The 19,752-nt window shown below is 38.1% G+C and overlaps 1 protein-coding gene across 1 annotated transcript in view; it reads left to right on the forward strand.

Moving 5' to 3' along the window:
• grm5b (glutamate receptor, metabotropic 5b) overlaps nucleotides 1–19,752 on the forward strand; it is a 156,307-nt gene that overhangs the window by 13,160 nt on the left and 123,395 nt on the right. The window contains exons 2-4 of the mRNA XM_057838071.1: nucleotides 11,493–11,953; nucleotides 12,086–12,520; nucleotides 12,597–12,711. Of these exons, the coding sequence (XP_057694054.1) occupies nucleotides 11,801–11,953; nucleotides 12,086–12,520; nucleotides 12,597–12,711 (703 nt within the window). The 5' untranslated portion in view covers nucleotides 11,493–11,800. The remainder of the gene's footprint in view (nucleotides 1–11,492; nucleotides 11,954–12,085; nucleotides 12,521–12,596; nucleotides 12,712–19,752) is intronic.

Below are 19,752 nucleotides of genomic sequence, written 5' to 3' on the forward strand. Positions count from 1 at the left end.
GATGGTTAATGCAGTTATCGCAATTTTGTTGTTTTATCACAATAAATTGGATTATTTACATTTCAAAAACCAGAAGCCATTTACAAATGTAATTGCACTTTAGTTTGTATTTAAATGTTCACGTATTAAGATTTGAATGAGGCAAAATAACATGCTTTTTCTCTCAAATATATTGTTATAATAATTTGTTTCAGATGTACTGTAATTATTTTCTGTATAAAAATTAATTTCGTGTTCAAAAATTCATTTTTTCAAACTTGAGTCTTGAAAAAGAGGTGGTCATCTTATAATCAGGGCCGTCTTATATTCGGGCCAATACGGTAATTGATAGGCTAAATGATCAATGCAAAATAAATCTGTAATGACTTGTACTAACTTTCACGTGTATTGGTTCTCACGATGCCCCGTTCGATTCAAACCTTTGCTTTCAAAAACTACGAAAGAAACATTATGAAAACTTCCAGAATAAATGTCTGGATTTTATTAGCAAATTTAAATTGCAATATTTGAAAATAATTTAAATGGTATTACTAGGGATGGGAATTGATAGGATTTTTACGATTCCAATTCCATTATCAATACCATTGCTGAACGATTCAATTCTTTATCGATTCTCTTATCGATTCCAGTTTGGGGAAAAACAAGAACAAACATTTTGATTGGCATCTAGTTTGTGTAATCAGAAGTCACAACCTTACAAACTCACGACGAGGTCAAAAGAGGCCCAAAGCCTCAATGTTAATGTTAACTGTGGCAATATGTAACTGTGGCAAATAGACAAGAATGTGTAACATTTTACTGAAACATTTTTCTAATAGAAATAAAAAATCCCCTTTTTAAAAGGACATATGAGTTGATAGCACTAAAAAAAAACAATAAAAAAGATACTGAACAGAACAGTAGTAGTGCAAATGTGTAAAATTAACAATTCTTTTGCAGAAAATAAGCATGTCTGCTTTTTCAGGTTGGATACCTGATCTTTCTGGACTTATGGTGTCTCCAGCAGTGGAGAACACCCTCTTAGATGGGGTGGCGAAAGCTTGCACACACAGTGTTCAGCTAGTCCAGACAGCAGGGGCAGAGTATCTCTTTTGTTGGCCCAAATATTAACAAGTTCATAATTCGGTTGATGTAATTCCATAAGAATGGTTGGCTCTCATACGATACAAGAGGAATTTTAGCAGAATCCTCCGTTAACTTGGATTTGTTAACTTCCTAGACATAGTTGGGGTACTCTATGGAAAGGCCTTTTTATACTGAGTAGAATAAAAGTGCTTCGGGACCAATGGGACCATCCTATCTCAAATTACGAAAATACGCTGGCTGTAGTCGTCAGGTGCATTTCGGGAAGTCATTTGGAACATCCACTTCCGTTAGTTGTAGCAATGCAAAAATACCACCATCGGATGCGGAGGTATATACTTTTGTGTGAAATCAGTAGTCATATTGGCTCTACGACCCACCAAATTCAAATTATTCCAAAAAAAGCTGTGATTGGACTACCGACCAAAATGAGTATTAAAATTGGTAATGAAATTGTTAGGAATTATTCTAGATGCATACAGTATATGTTATATTTTTCCTATAAGGTATTCAATGAGGAGTACAATAGACCCATTAATAAACTTTTTGGGAAAAGTCACCATTTCTTTGAGTAGTCTCATGAATAACGACACGGCCTGTGAAAAACCAGAAATAATTACTCATCAAATGCTCTCCTAAATTATACTTTGTGAGTGGTCACTCTATGAATAATCTAGTACTTTACTTGTCAATTTAGGCGTTTATAACATATGCAAATTTTGTGATGTAAATAGTGCTGCCTGGAATCAATAAGAGAATATTTAGCTAGACAGTCAATTATTCCATGGAAATAAAACGTATGGAAACGGTACTCTATAGGAACTGGTTCTTGATTCCCACCCCTAGGTATTCCCATACACAATAAATACAAACTTGTTAAGAATCTCTTCACTATTCAGGAATGCAACAAAATATACTTTTGTCCTAAGACCACCCAATATTGTCTGTCTAAATAAATTAATATAACTGGGGGGGGGGGGGCACTTATTCAGGGTATAACAAAAATAAATAAAAAAACAGAGCACTCCTTCAGGTAAAACACGGCTGCTTTTGTCCACAAGCACAGCTAAATGCAACAAAAAAGGAAAACCTTTTACCTTGACTATGATTAATGTATGATTATCTAAAAAAATGCCTGCATAGGCTAGAAATAAAAATGTTTTCAAATAAATAATGTGGAAAATAAATAACTACATTTGAAATAAAATGCAAGTCATCAGCCAATCAAACATGCGTTTGAGAAAAAATGGACCGGCACATTCAGCAAGTGAAAAAGGCTAAATGTAAGGTCTGAACATCATGAACATAATTCACTTAATAATGGTTTGGTCAATTCTATCCTTACAACAAACGGGAAGACCATCTAAATGACCTATATAACTGAACCCATTATGTAATGCAAATCAGGCTGCTTAAAAGTTGGTGGGGACAATTTGAGCTTCCTGAAAAGTTGCTAATGTTATGTCCCTACCGTCCTTATGCAAACCTACGCCCTTGCCGTCACTTGAACCTCCATTAACTTATTGAATGACTCAAGAGAAAGGCAACCATTCGATAATAATGACAAAAGATGAAAAAATAATCCCTGATGTACTTGGTGGTGTCTGTGTGCAAGAAATACATTGATATTGCGCTCACTTAGAAAAAAGTGCCTCTCTTCCTGACAGCCTTGCACAAGACCAAACACAGTGTGCCCTTAGTTTCCCCATAACGTTTAACAAAACAGTGAATTATACTTGTCATGCATTTTCATACGATGGTTGTGAAAATATTGATGAAATATAAAAAAAAAAAATTAAATCTTTTGTTCATTTAAATTCTAATAATTACAATGGCTTGTCCTGAACGCATACACACCTGCGGAGTGTAAAGGTGATCATCAGAGGAGGGTAGAGTAGCCAAAATTTTTACTCAAATAAAAGTAGCGTTACTTCAAAATAATATCACTCAAGTAAAAGTAGTCATCCAAACAATGTATAGTACTCAAGTACACGTAACAAAGTATTTGGTGAAAATAATGCTCAATTGATGAGTAACATTGTGAGTATCTGCTTACGATGTTTAATTTTTTTTTTTTTGGAAACAAGGGTATTTTTTTCATCACAAAGTTATCTATATGAACTGTTATTTTGATACAGTACAATAACCCATTACGTAACCACATTAAGCCAAAAAATACCGAAAAAAAAAAAAAAGAATTCCGGCAAGAGAAAAAAAATTACAGAACTGAAGCATCATTCGTTCAAAGAAAATGAGTGCCCTCTAGTGGAAAAAATAGTTCCTAGAAGTTGAATAGTGAATAGTTCTTTAGTTGCTATTATGAAATTAAAAGGATATCTCCGGTTTTCCGTGGTCAATCGGTGCCAATTAAAAACGAGGAGAGGTTAAAATCCGTACTTTCTAGTAGAGCAGGGCGGTAAACCGAAAATTTACCGTCACCGAAATTCTTAACGATGACCGACGTAATTTTGACCATGTCGGTAAATTCGGTAAATTAATAAAACAAGAAAATATAGTCTTTTCATCCCGCTTTGATTCTGTGTTGTCCGTCTATGTTCATTCCCCTTTAAGAAACCGTCAATGGGCTTACGTAGGGAGTCACGTGATCATCAAGGAGCCAATCAAACAAAAGCCCAGTAAGCTAACGCTAGCAGCTAACGCTACAAGCAAAACGTGATGGAGTGTGGCTTAAGGGAGGTTCACCAAACTTTTAACCGACATTTAGTAGACTCTTGGTGGCATCCAGACGGGCTTTTACCCGCTGTCCTCCCTGCTGTTCTCACAATTTCCGGAGATGGTGCTTTCAGTGCTTTCTACTGGTAACCAGGCTAACGCTAGCTAGCGGCTAACGCTACAAATGAACGTGATGTAGTCGGATAGCGGCTCTAACTTGTCGAAACGGCTGAACTTAATGAGTGGATTGGGCACGGACTGCATCTAGCAATTACTATGTGGCATTATTTTGTATCTGTCTGTGTGTGATTCCTCTGATAGCTTTTGTGATGGTAAAGCATTCAGCTTAAAGTACAATCCAACGGCGAAACTTATAATGACCGAGAAATGGCCCCAGCTATTTTTCTGTATGTGCTTATTTCTGTGTCATTATTGCTATCATAAAATCTTAAGCGTTTCATTTGAAGAAGATCAATATAGCTTTAATGTGTGTGTGTCTCTCTCTGTTTGTTTGGGGTTTCATTTGTGCGTGCATTTATTAAAAAATGCACTGGGGGGGGACCCTGAAACCATAATGTAAACACTTGTATTTAATAATTATGTCACAGCAGCCATTAACAAGTTGTCTTTTTGAAGTGTACTGTTCAACCTGCAAGTCATTTGTGTTACAATGACATGTTTGCACAGGCATATTGATTTTGATAATGTACATTGTTCAAGTCATACACGCTGTTATAAATGTTCATACTTGAATTCTTATTGCTTACATTACATTTTTATAAACTTAATGTTTAGACTGCATGTACAATTGTTAAATACAGTATATGAAATTGAATGCTGGTAAATAAATCAACAAGAAACAGTTAATCTGTATTTCATGCATTGATTCAGATTTTCAAATTATATAACAGTACGCTTGGGCAAATTTATCGTCATTTATCGTTATCGAGATAAATCTGCTCAATTTATCGTGATACATGTTTAAGGCCATATCGCCCAGCCCTACTTTCTAGCCATGTTGATGGCAGCGCTCTATGTCAAATGCTTAATTTTTTACAGTGCTTTAAAGATGCCACGTGATATAACAGGCTGGCGTGATCATAGAACGGCAAGCTTGAGTTTGATTAGTATAATAGAGTCATGGGATTATTGTTGCGACATCTCATTGGTGAAACTGGTAGAGCTGTTGGCAACGCTGGCAAAAAAAAAAAAAAAAAATCGAATATATAGAATAAAGAGAAAAAATGTAACGACTAGTGTAGCCCAAAGTAACGTAGAAAGTAGTGTTTCTTCTTCACAAATCTACTCAAGCAAAAGTAAAAAGTATGGCTTGGTAAAATGACTCTTAGAAGTAAAATTTTCTCAAAAAGTTACTCAAGTAAATGTAACAGAGTAAATGTAACATGTTACTACTCACCTCTGGTGATCATTAGAGAAATAATCTGTATCTTCCTGGTTGACTGTGCTTTTTGTGAGCAATGTTTTTATTAGCATTTAAATTTGAGACCCCCCAAGGATTCACACATTGCATAAACACAGGCCCTTTGCAAAGGATGAAAGCTTCATATTTTAGTGTAGCAAAGCAGCATTCACTCACTGATGCATTGGGTTAAAAAGATTTTAAAAAAGAGCTTAACAGATGTCGCACTGCATTTGAAGACAAAAAGGTTACCTTGTATTTTGAACTGAATCACAAAATAACACTCACCTTAATACAATGATAAAAGTTTGGTACACAACACAATACTTACATTCTTGACACATTGTAAGCTATTTCTTCTTAATAAATGTATGGAACCCCAAAAGGGTCAAAATAAAATACATAAAAACAACATTCTGAAATAAATACCATTTTAATAAATAACAGAAAAATTGTGTAATATAGCCCTTGAATAGCGTACCGCACGAATGCTATTGTTAGACTGTGACGTCACCATCGTAAACCGGACGTGGCTCAAAATAGAAGTGCCCTCGTATACAACCCATGTTGGTACGGCTTATTTTCTGCCGGTAATCTTTCAAAAAAGAACATGCCGAGTAAACACTGCTACTATGGAACTTGTAGAAATGACTCTAGACATTATGACATATGAAGGATGTTTTCTTCATACGTTTCGAAGCCCAAAAAAAAAGAAAAAATGTGAACAATGGCTCAACTTGTGCAGACGTCCAAAAGACCAGTTTAACGCCAGCAAGGTGAAGCCATTCACCTTCATATGCAGTAAACATTTTGTTGGGGGGCATGGTCCTACACAGGACCAAGAGGTAAGCCATTTTGATATTTTTACTTATTTTTTTAGCATGGTGTTTTGCCGTGCTGCTTCTGTCTGACAATAAATGAACTGAAAATTTTTAAATGGTATCTGACTGCCACTGTTGTTACCTTTTGTATTGTAAAAAAAAAACAACTTTAGCAAAGATTTTTTATGAATGCAAAAATGAAAAGTGCTGTCACTGAGTAGCATTTGCGATTGCTGCACAAAAAAAGCAATGTAAATTACCCCCAAGAACAGTCAGAGATGTAAGACAACCAGACGATAGAATATATAAGAAAGACAGGGCATATGGTGGTAAAGGATAGATTGTTGAAACAGGAGATTTACATTGTCAGTGGCGTAAGGCAATGCACACAAGAACAGGGTGTCGATAAAAAAGCTACCTCTGGATCAGGATGGCTCTTGTTTCCATCTTTTTCAGCCCTCGACACTTAAGCCATCTCTTTAACTGAACATTTGTATGTTCTTCCACATCTCTACCAGTGAATTCGGCACCAGGGCCATCATTTTCGGACAGAATTGGTAGGTTTAGCTCAGTAAACATCTAATTCGTACACTATTTCCATGCATTTAGCGTTTGGGACAAACGCAAGCCAAACAGTACGCCTTTGTAAAATAAGGTAATATTATTATGGAAGACATTTTACAAGATAAAATGTGCTTTTCACATCTTTAAAAAAATAATTTTATAATGCCTTTTTCCATAATAGCATTTTTATTTCATTATGTCGTTTTTCTGCACAATGAATTGTCTTTTGTCAAGCAAATATATATGCATATGGCAGAGCGATTTGCTGGATCGTTAGCAATTGGTAGTGTCTGGTCGTTAGCATTTCGTAGTGTTGCTGAACTGTTAGGTAAACCTCCAGAAAGCATCTAATCAAAAACACACTGTTGCTGAAATCCCCACTCAGGCTGAGGTATAGGCCTATCATTACTATCTAACCCAGTGGTTCTTAACCTGGGTTTGATCGAACCCCAGAGGTTCGGTGAGTAAGTCTAAGGGGTTAGGCGAAGGAAAAGAAACGTAGAGTTCTATTTTCATAAGCTGATTAAATCCAGGCAAAATGGCTTTTAAGACCTGGTTTTGGACTGGTTTGCTCCCAGTTTACAGGCTTAATTAATTTCTTTTTTTAACTCCTAGACCTTGATTTGATGGGAGGAGGAACTGGTTTGCTCAGTGGACGGTTGACTCTTAATTGGTGTGAAGTATGAGGGAATACAATAGACCAATGGGCAGCGTTGTCTCAAATTTTGACCTGTTCATAAAATATTCTGTCAAAATTAGAAGAATTCAGAACGGGAATTTGCTAAATTATTAGTTTGCTAGCTTAGATATATTGACTTTGAAATGAAGAAAAAAACAAAACAAAATGATAAAAAAAAAACAAAAAAACTATATTATTTAATTCCGAAGGGTTCGGTGAATCCACATGTGAAACTTGTGGGGTTCAGTACCTTTAGCAAGGTTAAGAATCACAGATCTAACCAGTTCGCAACTCTGAAAGTGATGCTACCAAATGCTAGTGCAGCTAGCCAGACTCTATGATCCAGCCAATCCCTTAACTGACTCCGCTTTATTTATTTGATTGACAGCACACTATGAAATACAAAGGCCATTGTGGAAAAAGACATTATTAAAAAAAATGACTTTGTGATAAACGCTTTTTACCTTGTAAAATCTTATTGAACTGAAAAACGACATTATCAAACAAATAGGCTATTGTAGAGAAAGTAATTATGAAACAAACAAAAAAAAATACTTTGTGAAAAACACTTTATCTTGTTAAATCTTTTTCATAATAATATTACCTTATCTTACAATTTAAGTGCCATATTACACAATTTGTCTATTATTCATCAAAATGGTATTTATTTCAAAATGTTTTTTTTTTCTTTAGCTTTTACCCTTTTGGGGTTCCATCTAAGTGTGCCTTCCAAATTGTTACTTACAAATTTTGTGATGCACTTGTGTTGAGTTTCAATATTTCCATATTGGATAATGGGGTGTGTGTTTTCTTAAGGATAGAGAAGAGATTTTGTTTTGCTTTCAACACCAGTGAGGCCCACACAACAAGACAGAAACACAAAGGGGAGGTTGATAGAGAGACCCAGCATGTGTGACTGAGTGTGTGAAAACCAAATGAAACACTTGTAGTTTGATTTCAGTGAGTCTTTGTGTGAGAAAGAGGAACTGTTCTCTTTGACTTGTTCATTATTAGAGGAGCGGTTAGCCACACTGCCTTACTGACACCATCATGTTAATTACAATTAGCCAGACCATCCCTCGTGCATTTTTTTTTTTTTTTTTAAATCGTGGTTTACTTTTTCATTAATAGAACTTCTTTGCACAGTGGACAGTCCTAAGATTGTGGTTTTCCTGTGTGGAGTTTGCATGTTCTCCTGTCATTGCTTGGGTTTTCTTGAGGTACTCAGTCTTAGGTTTTTAATGCCAGTGTGAATAGTTTTTTATACCTGCAGCAAGCCGGTGGCCACAGCCACACCATTCTTGACCTCCTTGTGTCTGGTTCCTTCATGTATAATATCTTTATATGTATTCCACCTACGTTGTACTTGTAATTTTTGTTTTTTTTCCCCCTCCTCATCTCTTTGTCACATTGCTGAGTCAGCAAATCCCAGACACTTGTGCCATGACCTTCACCCTGCTCTGCATGAGAAGCGGATGCTTTACTATCCTGTGCAGTAAATCATTTGTCACTTCCCGAGAAGAGGACAGAATGATGGTTACTTTTGAGGTTTACTCAAGAAAGCAAATTCATCACTGGTCTGACTACCTGTTTTTAAATTATATATAATATGCAGTACATCAACATGTAGTCTATGTAATGGTGTTCTTAGCAGAGATCGACCGATAAGGGTTTTTCAGGACCGATACTGATTATTAGTAGTTAGAGGGGCCGGTAACCGATTTTTGGAGCTGATATTCATTTGCAGTAAAAGTGTAGAAATAGGTGTAAAAAATTGAATAATGCAAAACTGAACTTCATTGAAATGCATAAAGCATGTTTATTGATTCAAACAAGTAGAAATTAATATCTCCAGAAGTGCCTGGACTCCCTAGACTCAGAACCATTTCTTATAAAGGTGAAAAAAAGATTAAATAAATAGCTCTCTGAAGAAAGAAAGCCCTGATGACATCGTCAAAGTATCCTTCAGCAAGATACTAAGTCCCACGTTGCTCCTGTTGCTGTGTCACCAGTAGGTACATGAGGATATAGTGTTAAGTGCTTTGAGGGCCTTAAAAAGGTGGAAAGGCGCAATACAAGTGTAACTCTATTTACCATTACTATTCAACACTAGAACTACCAAGGGTGGATCAGTTGATACAAATCAGTTTTTGTAACCAGAGAAGGATCATTTGACACTAATCAGCATATCTTTTGTGAGCACTATGGCCCTCATTAGTCATTCCCACTCACACTCGCAAAACCACAGGGTTGGATTGCTCCAATTAATATCTTGAGTGTTTGCAGGGCAGGGCTGCCTTGGCTTTGTCGGACAGTGGACCGCTCAGGCAGGCAATCGGGCGGACAACCTTTTTACATATTCCAAAAGCGGAAATTTAGGTTACGTCGCCAGCATAGGAAAATAACTCGTAAAATAACTTCGTAACCCGGGGACTACCTGTATCAGGGTGTTGCTGCTATGGCAGTAACTCAAAAACTACGCGATCATTTATTATTATTATTTTTTTTTTAGTATGAGTTTTGACACAGCGAATGATGCATTTAATACAATTCAACCAAGTAAAACGCTCATGAACGAAAGCCGCATAGCTTTTCAGCTGCCCTTTAAAGGACCCTCCGTAATTGAATTTATACCTCGGTACACTTCTATTGGTTATATCAAGGACTTGACATACTTATGTGGAATAAAAATGCTACAAATGTGGGTATACTATATGTAACCCGGTGGTTAACAAGTGACAAAGTTTACCTTGTATCACTTTACGTTGTCTGATTATAATGTGTTTATTTATTGGACCAGTGCATCAGAAGCTAGACTCGACTCACAGGAGACAGCGTGCACCCGGCAGAAGCAAATAAAACTCAAGACACAGATAATTGTGGGTTTTTTTGTGTGTGTAATATAAAACAAAAATATTAAACTATTTACAATATGTACATTGAACAAAAAAGTTAAATGCATGAAACAAATGCTTAATTCATCCCCAAAACTTACTTTACACACCCTAACTTTACTAAGTGCACTTAGTGTTTTCCCTTCAACGTCTTATTCCAGTCCCAAAACGCTATGTGAGCTCACATGTAAATCACTGTTGAGTATTATGGAACGTTCCTACCAGATTCCCAGCTGAAACAAAAAAACGTGTCCAGTTCGGGTTCGAAAATTGGGTTAGCTCGCCACCGGTCTCTCCTTCGACAACCACTCCTGTGGCTCGACAGGTCGAGAGCGGAAAAATAAAAGGAAAAATATATGCTTCACAAGCGATCTCCCTCGATGTCCTCAATGAAAGGCGACTCTCGCATAAAAGACCCGGCCTAAACAGGCCAAGCTAGTATTAACATCATGCTTCAAATTCATCTTTTTGCTTCTTAACATGTCATATAAAACACTCACCAGAACAAGGGGATGAGGGCACGTAGCTAACGGTTGTTAGCCAACCTGCGCTGCCACAAACTGCCTTCCTAACAGCCAGTTTGCGATGACGACGTAGCAAACATTAAATTAACATTAATATTCATACTTTTGTTTCATAACATGTCATATAAAACACTCATCAGAAAAAGGTGTTGGCGGCACGCAGTTAACGGTTGGTCAAACCGCGCTGTCACGAGCTGCCCTCCTAACGGCCGATTGTGGCGATGACGCAGCAAAAACTAAATTAACAGTACAGTAATATGACCCCACTAAATTAGTGGCGATTCAATCGATTTTACTTACAATTCCTATGACGCACAAAGACTGTAGTTGAATCCGGGGTTTTTTGATTTTTTTTTTCCCGCAGTATCTTTGTAACTGTCAGACAAACCAAAGAAGCTGCATCTTCACTAACTCGCGATGAGGAAGTAAAAGAGAGAGAAGACCGCTTCGCTCCTGTCATCCTACCAATGGCCTAGAACCTGCTCGCTCATTGGTTAAGGGAGAGAAATATCGCAACTTCCCATTGGCTTGTAGGTCGTTGCCTTTTTGAAAAGTAATTAAATCAAACGATTATTTTTTTAAATAACCTATTTTTTCCTCACTAATTTTATATCAACTTTCGTTTGAGTTGATATTTTTCTTATTATAATTCCTGGCTCACTAAATTTCCATATGACTCATGTTCAGTGTTCTCTATCATAGTAACGTGGGTTACATATATTTCCCGATAACATCATTATTGTCGTGTTTATGGTTGTTATACTTGTGTGCTGGAGAATCTGCAGTGTTTAAGATTGACACCCCCCCCCCCCCCCCCCCCCCATCTTTTTGCAGGTTCACGTGAACATGTCTGTCTGTTGTCATCCAATCTGGACTCGAGCCCTATCCTTGAATTGGTGCATTCTGGACGTCTATCATCTTTTGAAACCCAGTCAAGGTTTTATGATCAATTTCTCAAGTCACACAGCTGCAACTGCCTCTGTCATGGTCATGGCCCAATGTTGAAATCTGAAACGGAAGGAAAAGAATGAGTTAAAACAAGCTGAAACAAGAGTGCTTTTGCTATGGCCAGAAAAACCCGGACAAGTCATTACCTGTGACGGCATATTTTCATTGCACCTTTGGATAGCGGAAAAACCAAGATGATTTTGTTTCTACTCCTCTTCTTTGTCTGGGTGGCACTTGATCAAGCTGACTCTGCCCAGTCGAGTGAACGGCGAGTTGTTGCCCACATTCCTGGGGACATCATAATTGGAGCATTGTTCTCAGTGCATCATCAGCCTCCTGCAGACAAGGTTGGCTTTGGAACATTTCCTATGTGTCACATAAAATATACAAAACAATGTACTGTATGTCTAAATAATGAATACAACTATACTGACCATTATTTCCCTAATATTTGTGTCTTGTTACTCCTTCCTGCCCAGGTTCACGAACGCAAATGTGGTGCTGTTCGAGAGCAGTATGGTATCCAGCGGGTGGAGGCGATGATGCACACACTGGACCGCATCAACGCAGACCCGCACATTCTGCCAAACATCACACTCGGATGTGAGATCCGTGACTCCTGCTGGCACTCCGCTGTGGCTCTGGAGCAGAGTATCGAGTTCATTCGAGATTCGCTTGTATCCTCCGATGAAGCGGAGGAGTGGGGTGGAGGAAACCCTTGGGGAGGAGGCGGCGGGGGTGCAGCCATGAAGTGCGCAGACCCCTCAGCCACACCAATGCGAGGGAAAAAGCCCATTGTGGGTTTAATCGGGCCTGGGTCAAGCTCAGTAGCCATCCAAGTCCAGAATCTACTTCAACTGTTTAACATACCACAAATTGCCTACTCTGCTACTAGCATGGACCTAAGTGATAAGGTGAGATATAGTTTACTAAATCTTTGTGCAGAAATAACCTTATTGTACTTATCCATAATTGTCTCTACTTTTCTAGAGTCTTTACAAGTACTTCATGCGTGTGGTTCCATCAGACGCCCAACAGGCAAGGGCAATGGTGGACATAGTCAAGAGATACAACTGGAGCTATGTCTCTGCTATAAACACTGAAGGTATGACATCACACATATTCTGGTGTTTAGATTATTTTCAACTATACTTCTAAACACAGACATGTAAATGTGAATACTATGGCCTCTCAGTCTCGTTCTCTGACCCTGCTTAAGTGTTCAGAACCAAAGATACAGTGTATCACAAAAGTGAGTACACCCCTCGCATTTCTGCAGCTATTAAAGTATATCTTTTCATGGGACAACACTGACAAAATTGAAAGTGAGGCTTTCTTGTGTAGCATCCTCAGAAGAAGCTTCCTCCTGGGGTGACAGCCATGCACACCAATTTGATGTAGAGTGCGGCGTATGGTCTGAGCACTAACAGGCTGACCCCCCCGCCTCTTCAATCTCTTCAGCAATGCTGACAGCACTCCTGTAATGAGTCACATGACATTTTGGAGGGAAAATGACAAGCAGTACTCAATTTGGAAATTCAGGGATGTAAGTTGTTTCTAAGGGGTGTACTCACTTTTGTTGCCAGGGGTTTAGATATTAATGGCTATATTTTGAGTTATTTCGAGGGGAAAATAAATGAACTCTATTCTATAAGCTGCACACAGACTAATTTTCATTGTGTCAAAGTGTCATTTTGTCAGTGTTGTCCCATGAAAAGATATACTTAAATATCTGCAGAAATGCGAAGTGTGTACTCACTTTTGTGATACACTGTAAGTAACTACACTAATGAAATTTTTGTTGCAATTTTCTGCACACACTTAAAGGGACTGCATTTGAAGTCAACAGAGGTGGGTAGAGTAGCCAAAAACTTTACTCAAGTAAGAGTAGCGTTATTTCTAATTTACACGGTGACGCTGCGACACCAAGATGCAACAATTGTGTTTCGGAATGGCCTCGTCTTTATATGGTGACAGCGAAAACGGAAGGCGAAGACGCAAACCTTTGATTCTAGGCTCCAAAGTGGAAGGATTAACCAAGCGCTAGCGCCGATGACGTAAGCACTTGCACATGTCACTTTGTGCGTGCGCAGTGCTGCTATTAATAGGGTTGCCACCTTTCAGAAATAGAAATAAGGGACGCCCCCACTCACGCCCAAAGCCTTACGGGCGAAAAAAGCGGCATCCCCAAAACTCCTAAAATGCATAGAAATGTATGTATTTTTAGATGAGAAAACTGTATTGTGCACTTTGTGGGCATGGCAGTTTCCTTGCAGCAGATTGTTTTTTTTTTCTTTTCTGCAGGTTAGTGAAAACGAAGTTGTGAATACCGTAATAAACATTTGTGTTGTCGGCACTGAATCCGGTCAGGTGATGCATTGACAAGCCAAATTTCTTAAGGGAATGTTCCAGGATAGCTACAATTCCATCAGCTGACCCATCTGCATTCTCTATGAAGTCCAGCATTTTGTTGGTCAGCCCAGACTCTGGACTGAAGTACTGGACAGCAAGGGGAACATCTTCCTGCTCAATTTATTCGAGGCACCGGTCTGTATGGAGAATGGGATGGGTGATGTTAAGATCTTAAGTACATCACCCACTGCCTTTGGACCCAGGACTTGTTTCAACAGTGCCTCTTGCTTGTTCTCCCCATAGTCATTTTCTTCACCATTTTGGAATATTACATAAAAATCTTCTGATTGAGCCTGTGTCCACAGTCAGCACTATTGTAGCTCTGACTGGCTACGTTTTACTGTGTGGTATACCTGTGTCACCTCAGCTGCAGTAATTTAGAGGGTAGGAGTGGGATGATGTCAAATTCACTGTTAATCAATAGATAGCATATATTTGCAGTAGGACTATTTATTCAATGTTTATTTGCTGTTAATCTATTAGGAATAATTCCAAATGAGTAGCATTAGTTAGCGTAACAAAAAAACATGTTCTTAATGGGTACATATATTCATTCCATATTGATTGATAATAAATGCATGTTTCAAAAAAAAAAAAAATCAACATTCCTAAAAATAATCAACCATACTAGCAACTGAAATAGCTTAGCTATGCTCCGATCAATGCAAGATGTATGAAGGTAAATATAAATATAGCCTATATGTTATACATATACAAGAGCATAATAACATACCAAATCAAGCTCAGGGGATGTTTCATGTACAAAGAATCGTGACGAAGGCTCTTCTGGGATCTTATATTCCGTTTGTGGAGGTCTCCTCAGCATGCTGTTTTACACTTCTGTGAGACACTGCAATAACTTTCCTGCCTGCCTTGCAGCTCGCGTTATAATCATCATCAGTGACTCTATTGAGCCACTCCAGTCTATTTTTTGGAGACGTTTCCCCTTTTGAGGATGACGTGGGGTGTCCTGAACTTCTAATGTTGAAGAGACATGTTAGTTTTGAAAACGCGCGGGGCAGTGCACTGAGCAGAGAGAGCGAGGTAACTAGGCAACGAACCCGGAAGTGGAATGCAGTGCAGGGCAGACAGCAGCGGGCAGGCAGATCTTGCTGTCTTTAATTTCTCCTGCCCTTTTTGTTCATTATTGTTGGCTCGGTGGTCACTCATGAGCGCAGCTGTGTGTTTGTGTGTGACAGACGTGCATGGGCTGGGCGCACCGCCGCCCGCCACGCAGGAGCCGCGGGTCGCGCGGTGTCGACCCATGGGACAATTGTGAAATACGGAATGAACTGCGTTCCGTATTGGTTCAATACAGAACGCAACTTTTAATTCCCAATTATGGAACGATTCCGTATTTCAAGGGACGGGTGGCAAGCCTAGCTACTAAACATTCAAAAACAGCAAACATGGCGGAATGTCGGCTTTAATTTACTGTTTTTTAGGGCTGTCAAAATTATCGCGTTAACGGGCGGTAATTAATTTTTAAAATTAATCACGTTAAAATATTTGACGCAATTAACTCACATGTCCCGCTCAGACAGTATTCTGTCTTTTGGTAAGTTTTACAGCAAGGCTTTTTGTGCTGTCTAACAGCGAACTCTTGTGGTCGCTTTGCAACATGGTTTATTGTTTTCTTGCCAGTTCAATATGGCTGCACGACATCTCGGGCTGACGCCTACGTTGTAATGTTGTGCTTATTTGATCCTTGGACAAGATTTGTCCGTAAGTATGGTTGTTGTAAAGAATGTACATATTATGTTAGTAAGCGAAATGTTATATTTTTTTGTATGAGACGCTTTTTGTTTATGTTTAGTGAACCTGTATAGCGTGCTAAGCTAACGTTGTTGCTAATGCAATGCTTGTGTACTTTTTTTTTGTAGTTTTACGACGGTCTAAAGAGGACAATGGTTTGAGGCCATTTTATTAATAAATCAGATGAAAAAGGAAGAAGTTTGATTATTAAAGCGTCGTTCACTAGCTGTCTAGCTTTGGAAAAAGTAGACGCTTCGGAGTGAGGACAGCATAGACAGATTTAAATGACAGTAGAGTGAAATGCCCACTACAGTCCTTATGTACCGTATGTTGAATGTATATATCCATCTTGTGTCTTATCTTTCAATTCCAACAATTTATTTTACAGAATATATATATAATTTACAGAAAAATATGGCATATTTTATAGATGGTGTGAATTGCGATTAATTGCGATTAATTACGATTAATTAATTTTTAAGCTGTAATTAACTTGATTAAAAATTTTAATCGTTTGACAGCCCTACTGTTTTTATAATATTTTAAATGAAATATGTTAAATGTTTGCTTTTTTGTGCCTTTTACAGCAAAAGAAAAATGTCATTGTTTGGAGTGGGTGGGTATGTTGTCTTCCGGGCTGAGGAGGTAGATGGTGTCAAGACAGTACAAAACTGGCTGTCGCCTTGTAAATCTGCACTGCCCCCTAGGGCGTGGCATGAATACTACATCGTTTTCACGCGGAATTATGACATTGTTCGAATGCAGACTAAGCCATATAAATGAAAACCTAAAATTTGTGGTATTCTCGGAGCGTCACCATGTAAATGGCCCCTAAATAGTTTTAGTCAAGTCAAGATCCAAAAATTTTACTCAAGTAATGAGTAAAATTGTGAGTAAATGCTTACAATGTTTAATTAAGAAAAAATAGTGTAAATATTTTTTTTAGCACTTCATCTATATGAACTGTTATTATCATTCTGTACTATAACTATATTACATGACCATATTAGAACGAAAAGATAATAAATCATCGAACTTAGACCAGAACAAAAATCACCTGTCAAAAAAGCATGAGTGCCCTGTAGTGGAGAAAAAACATTGTTTCGTCTGATTTTTATAATGGAGTCGTGGATTTTGTTGCGACGTCTCTTTTAAACTGAAAGTGTCGGCATCTCTGGCAAAAAAAAAAAAAGTCACATTGTAGAAAGAGGAAAAATATAATGACTCTAGTGGAGTAAGAGTATTGTTTCTTCTTCACAAATCTACTCAAGTAAAAGTAAAAAGTATTGCGTGGTAAAACTACTCTAAGAAGTACATTAAGCTCAAAAAGTTACTCAGTTAAATATAACGAAATAAATGTAACGCGCCACTACCCACCTCTGGAAGTCAGTATTAATTAATTATTTGATTGAGTGAAAGAAATTTGTGTTTTTACCAAGCCCAAGTTTGAAATTTAAAAAAAAAGTTGTCAAGTACAGTATATTAAATAAGGCTTCAAAATAAGGAAAACTAAGGCTGGAGGTCTTAGGTGCTGTAGGTATTTCCACTGACTGTGCTCAAACTACCTCCCGTTAAAATGGACGTTATGTTGTCAAGATGTTTTCCATGTCAACACAACTCATTTGCCATGCCAACAAGGCTCTTTGAACACGAATGCGGAGAGAGGAATCTCTCATCAGTGGAGTTTTAGAGGACGAAACCGCAGCAAGCAACAAATCAAGGAAGCTCTAAGGCAAGCTGTGCTTCACAGCAGCAGTTGCCGTCAGTAAATAAATATGGTCGGCTACAACCGCTAGAAATTCAGCGGGCCCTTGGCGGTATTGTAGCCGACCATACACATCTACTGGTGGTTGCTGATGCGTGAAACACCGCTTGGCCAGCTGTCTGTTATGCCATGCTCACACTAAGTTCACATTACACAAAACACATAAGCAACCTGATGGAAGATCTGTTTTTGTGATGGGGGCTGTAACTTGTTTGCTGCTACCCTGTGTAGTAACACTAAAAATTCAGTAACTTGTGCAGAAATGTCGCCGATCGTAATGCATCCGCTGTCAGCAGCTAGTGCACGAGGCTCCGCTGCTTTCAGTGCTTACAGCAAATCTTCATTGTTAGGCGGCTGTATGTCTCACTTTGCATTGCTAAACAAAGTCCAAATAATATAAAACACATAAACACGTGAGAGAGGATGGATTTGGAGATCGGGGGCTATAACCGTGAAGTGAATGAGGAAGTTCCAATTGTGCCGAATAGACATTGACAGTGTTTTAATTTTATATAGTTGAAGGGGCGGGTCAGAAAGCATGGATTTTTGCTGATATCAGCAGATACCCTGTTTAGCCCCACCAGAGCCATGTAGAAAGAGAGTTGCGATGCTCTCTGATCTAGCCGCGGGTAGTCATGTGGTTCATGCATGCGTGATTGGTTCCAAGCACAAGCAGCGCTGTAATGGTTTTCTATAAAACCGACTGCGGTGATTGTGACATTTATGAGAAAATGGATAAAAACACATGTTCAAGTACGTGTTTGATTATGTAATTGCATTATAACACATTTGTAAACGCTAGCTTTTCATTTGAGTGGTAAGGTGAAAACTGAAAACTACAGCATGTAAACTGTTACACAGAGGGGAACTTTCCCATGTTGTGGAGGGAAAGTTTCATGTTTGTGTTAGCATTAGCATGGGAAATCGACTTTTACATTGAAACGCAAGATGGTTTAGTTTTTTTTTCTACAATAGTTTTTCCGGAGAATGCCTAGATTTCCTTGATTCACTTACCTGCGGTAATACAGTGGTACTTGTATTTACAAACGTCTATACATACAGAATTTTCAGGTTAAGACACGCCTCAATGGGAAAATATTCCCTCTTGTTAGGGAAGAAATTTCAAGATATGAAAGGCAAAAATACAGTATGACTGGTACTCGCAGCTCCCAGAGTTTACTCAACGTAACATACTTATAGCTGCTCTGCCATTGGCTATTGCTTAGCATTCCTGGCATCCAATTGGCTAAGAGGGACCTCTACTGTACGTGTGCGTGTGTATCCCAGCATCCTCTTCATTCGCCCCTCGTGTTCTGACAGCTTTACATGAGTGTATTAACTTCTTGGTTTTTTACATTATGCACAACTCTGATTTTCTGTTTATTGTGCAATAATCTAATTGTAACATGTATTTGTTTCATGTTTTGATGCAGTTTTATGCATTATAAAAGATTTATGTCTGAATTTTGGGGGGCTTGGAAGGGATTAGGGCATTTACATGGAAAACACTACTTATACTACATACAGAATTTTCAAGTTAATAAACCACTTCCAGAACCAATTCATTTTGTAAATGGAGGCACCACTGTATATTAAAGATAATGTATAATAAAAACAAAAATAAAAAACTAACTTATTACCCTTTGATAAACAAAATCATATTTTTCATTGAGGCATTGGTGGAATTGGTGTCATAGTTGATTGTTTAAACCTAACATTGTATAGATCAGTGGGCTGTGTTGGTTGCACCAATCGGTCCGAAAAGGGCTATTGTATGTATGGTTTCCCCAAGGACCAAGAACAGCAGAAAACAATGGATGGCAATGGTCAGCCGTCAAATCATGAAATTGAAAAGCTTTTTTTTTTTCTTCTTCGCTTTTTGCTGTTTAAAAAGGGGCTCAGTGGCCACAGCCAGCAGTCATCAGAAACTGTCCCCAGCACAAGCAGTAACATGATGAAAATGTTACGTCTGACCTAAAAAAATATATTTATACATACATTAAATTGGTTTTCTATTATAATTGTTTCTTATTTTTATTCTTATTATTTGTTGACATCACTTTTCAATCTATACACATCTGTAAAATATAATAATGTCAAAGATTTTGATGTGAAGAATACAGGTTATCATTCATTAACTTGGTACTCTTCGATGAGGGTGATCCCCTCAAAGCTTACAAAATCGAGTGAACAAGCACATAAAAGCCCGTCGTC

The sequence above is a fragment of the Corythoichthys intestinalis genome, chromosome 6, assembly GCF_030265065.1.
Source record: "Corythoichthys intestinalis isolate RoL2023-P3 chromosome 6, ASM3026506v1, whole genome shotgun sequence".
Lineage (NCBI taxonomy): Eukaryota > Metazoa > Chordata > Actinopteri > Syngnathiformes > Syngnathidae > Corythoichthys > Corythoichthys intestinalis.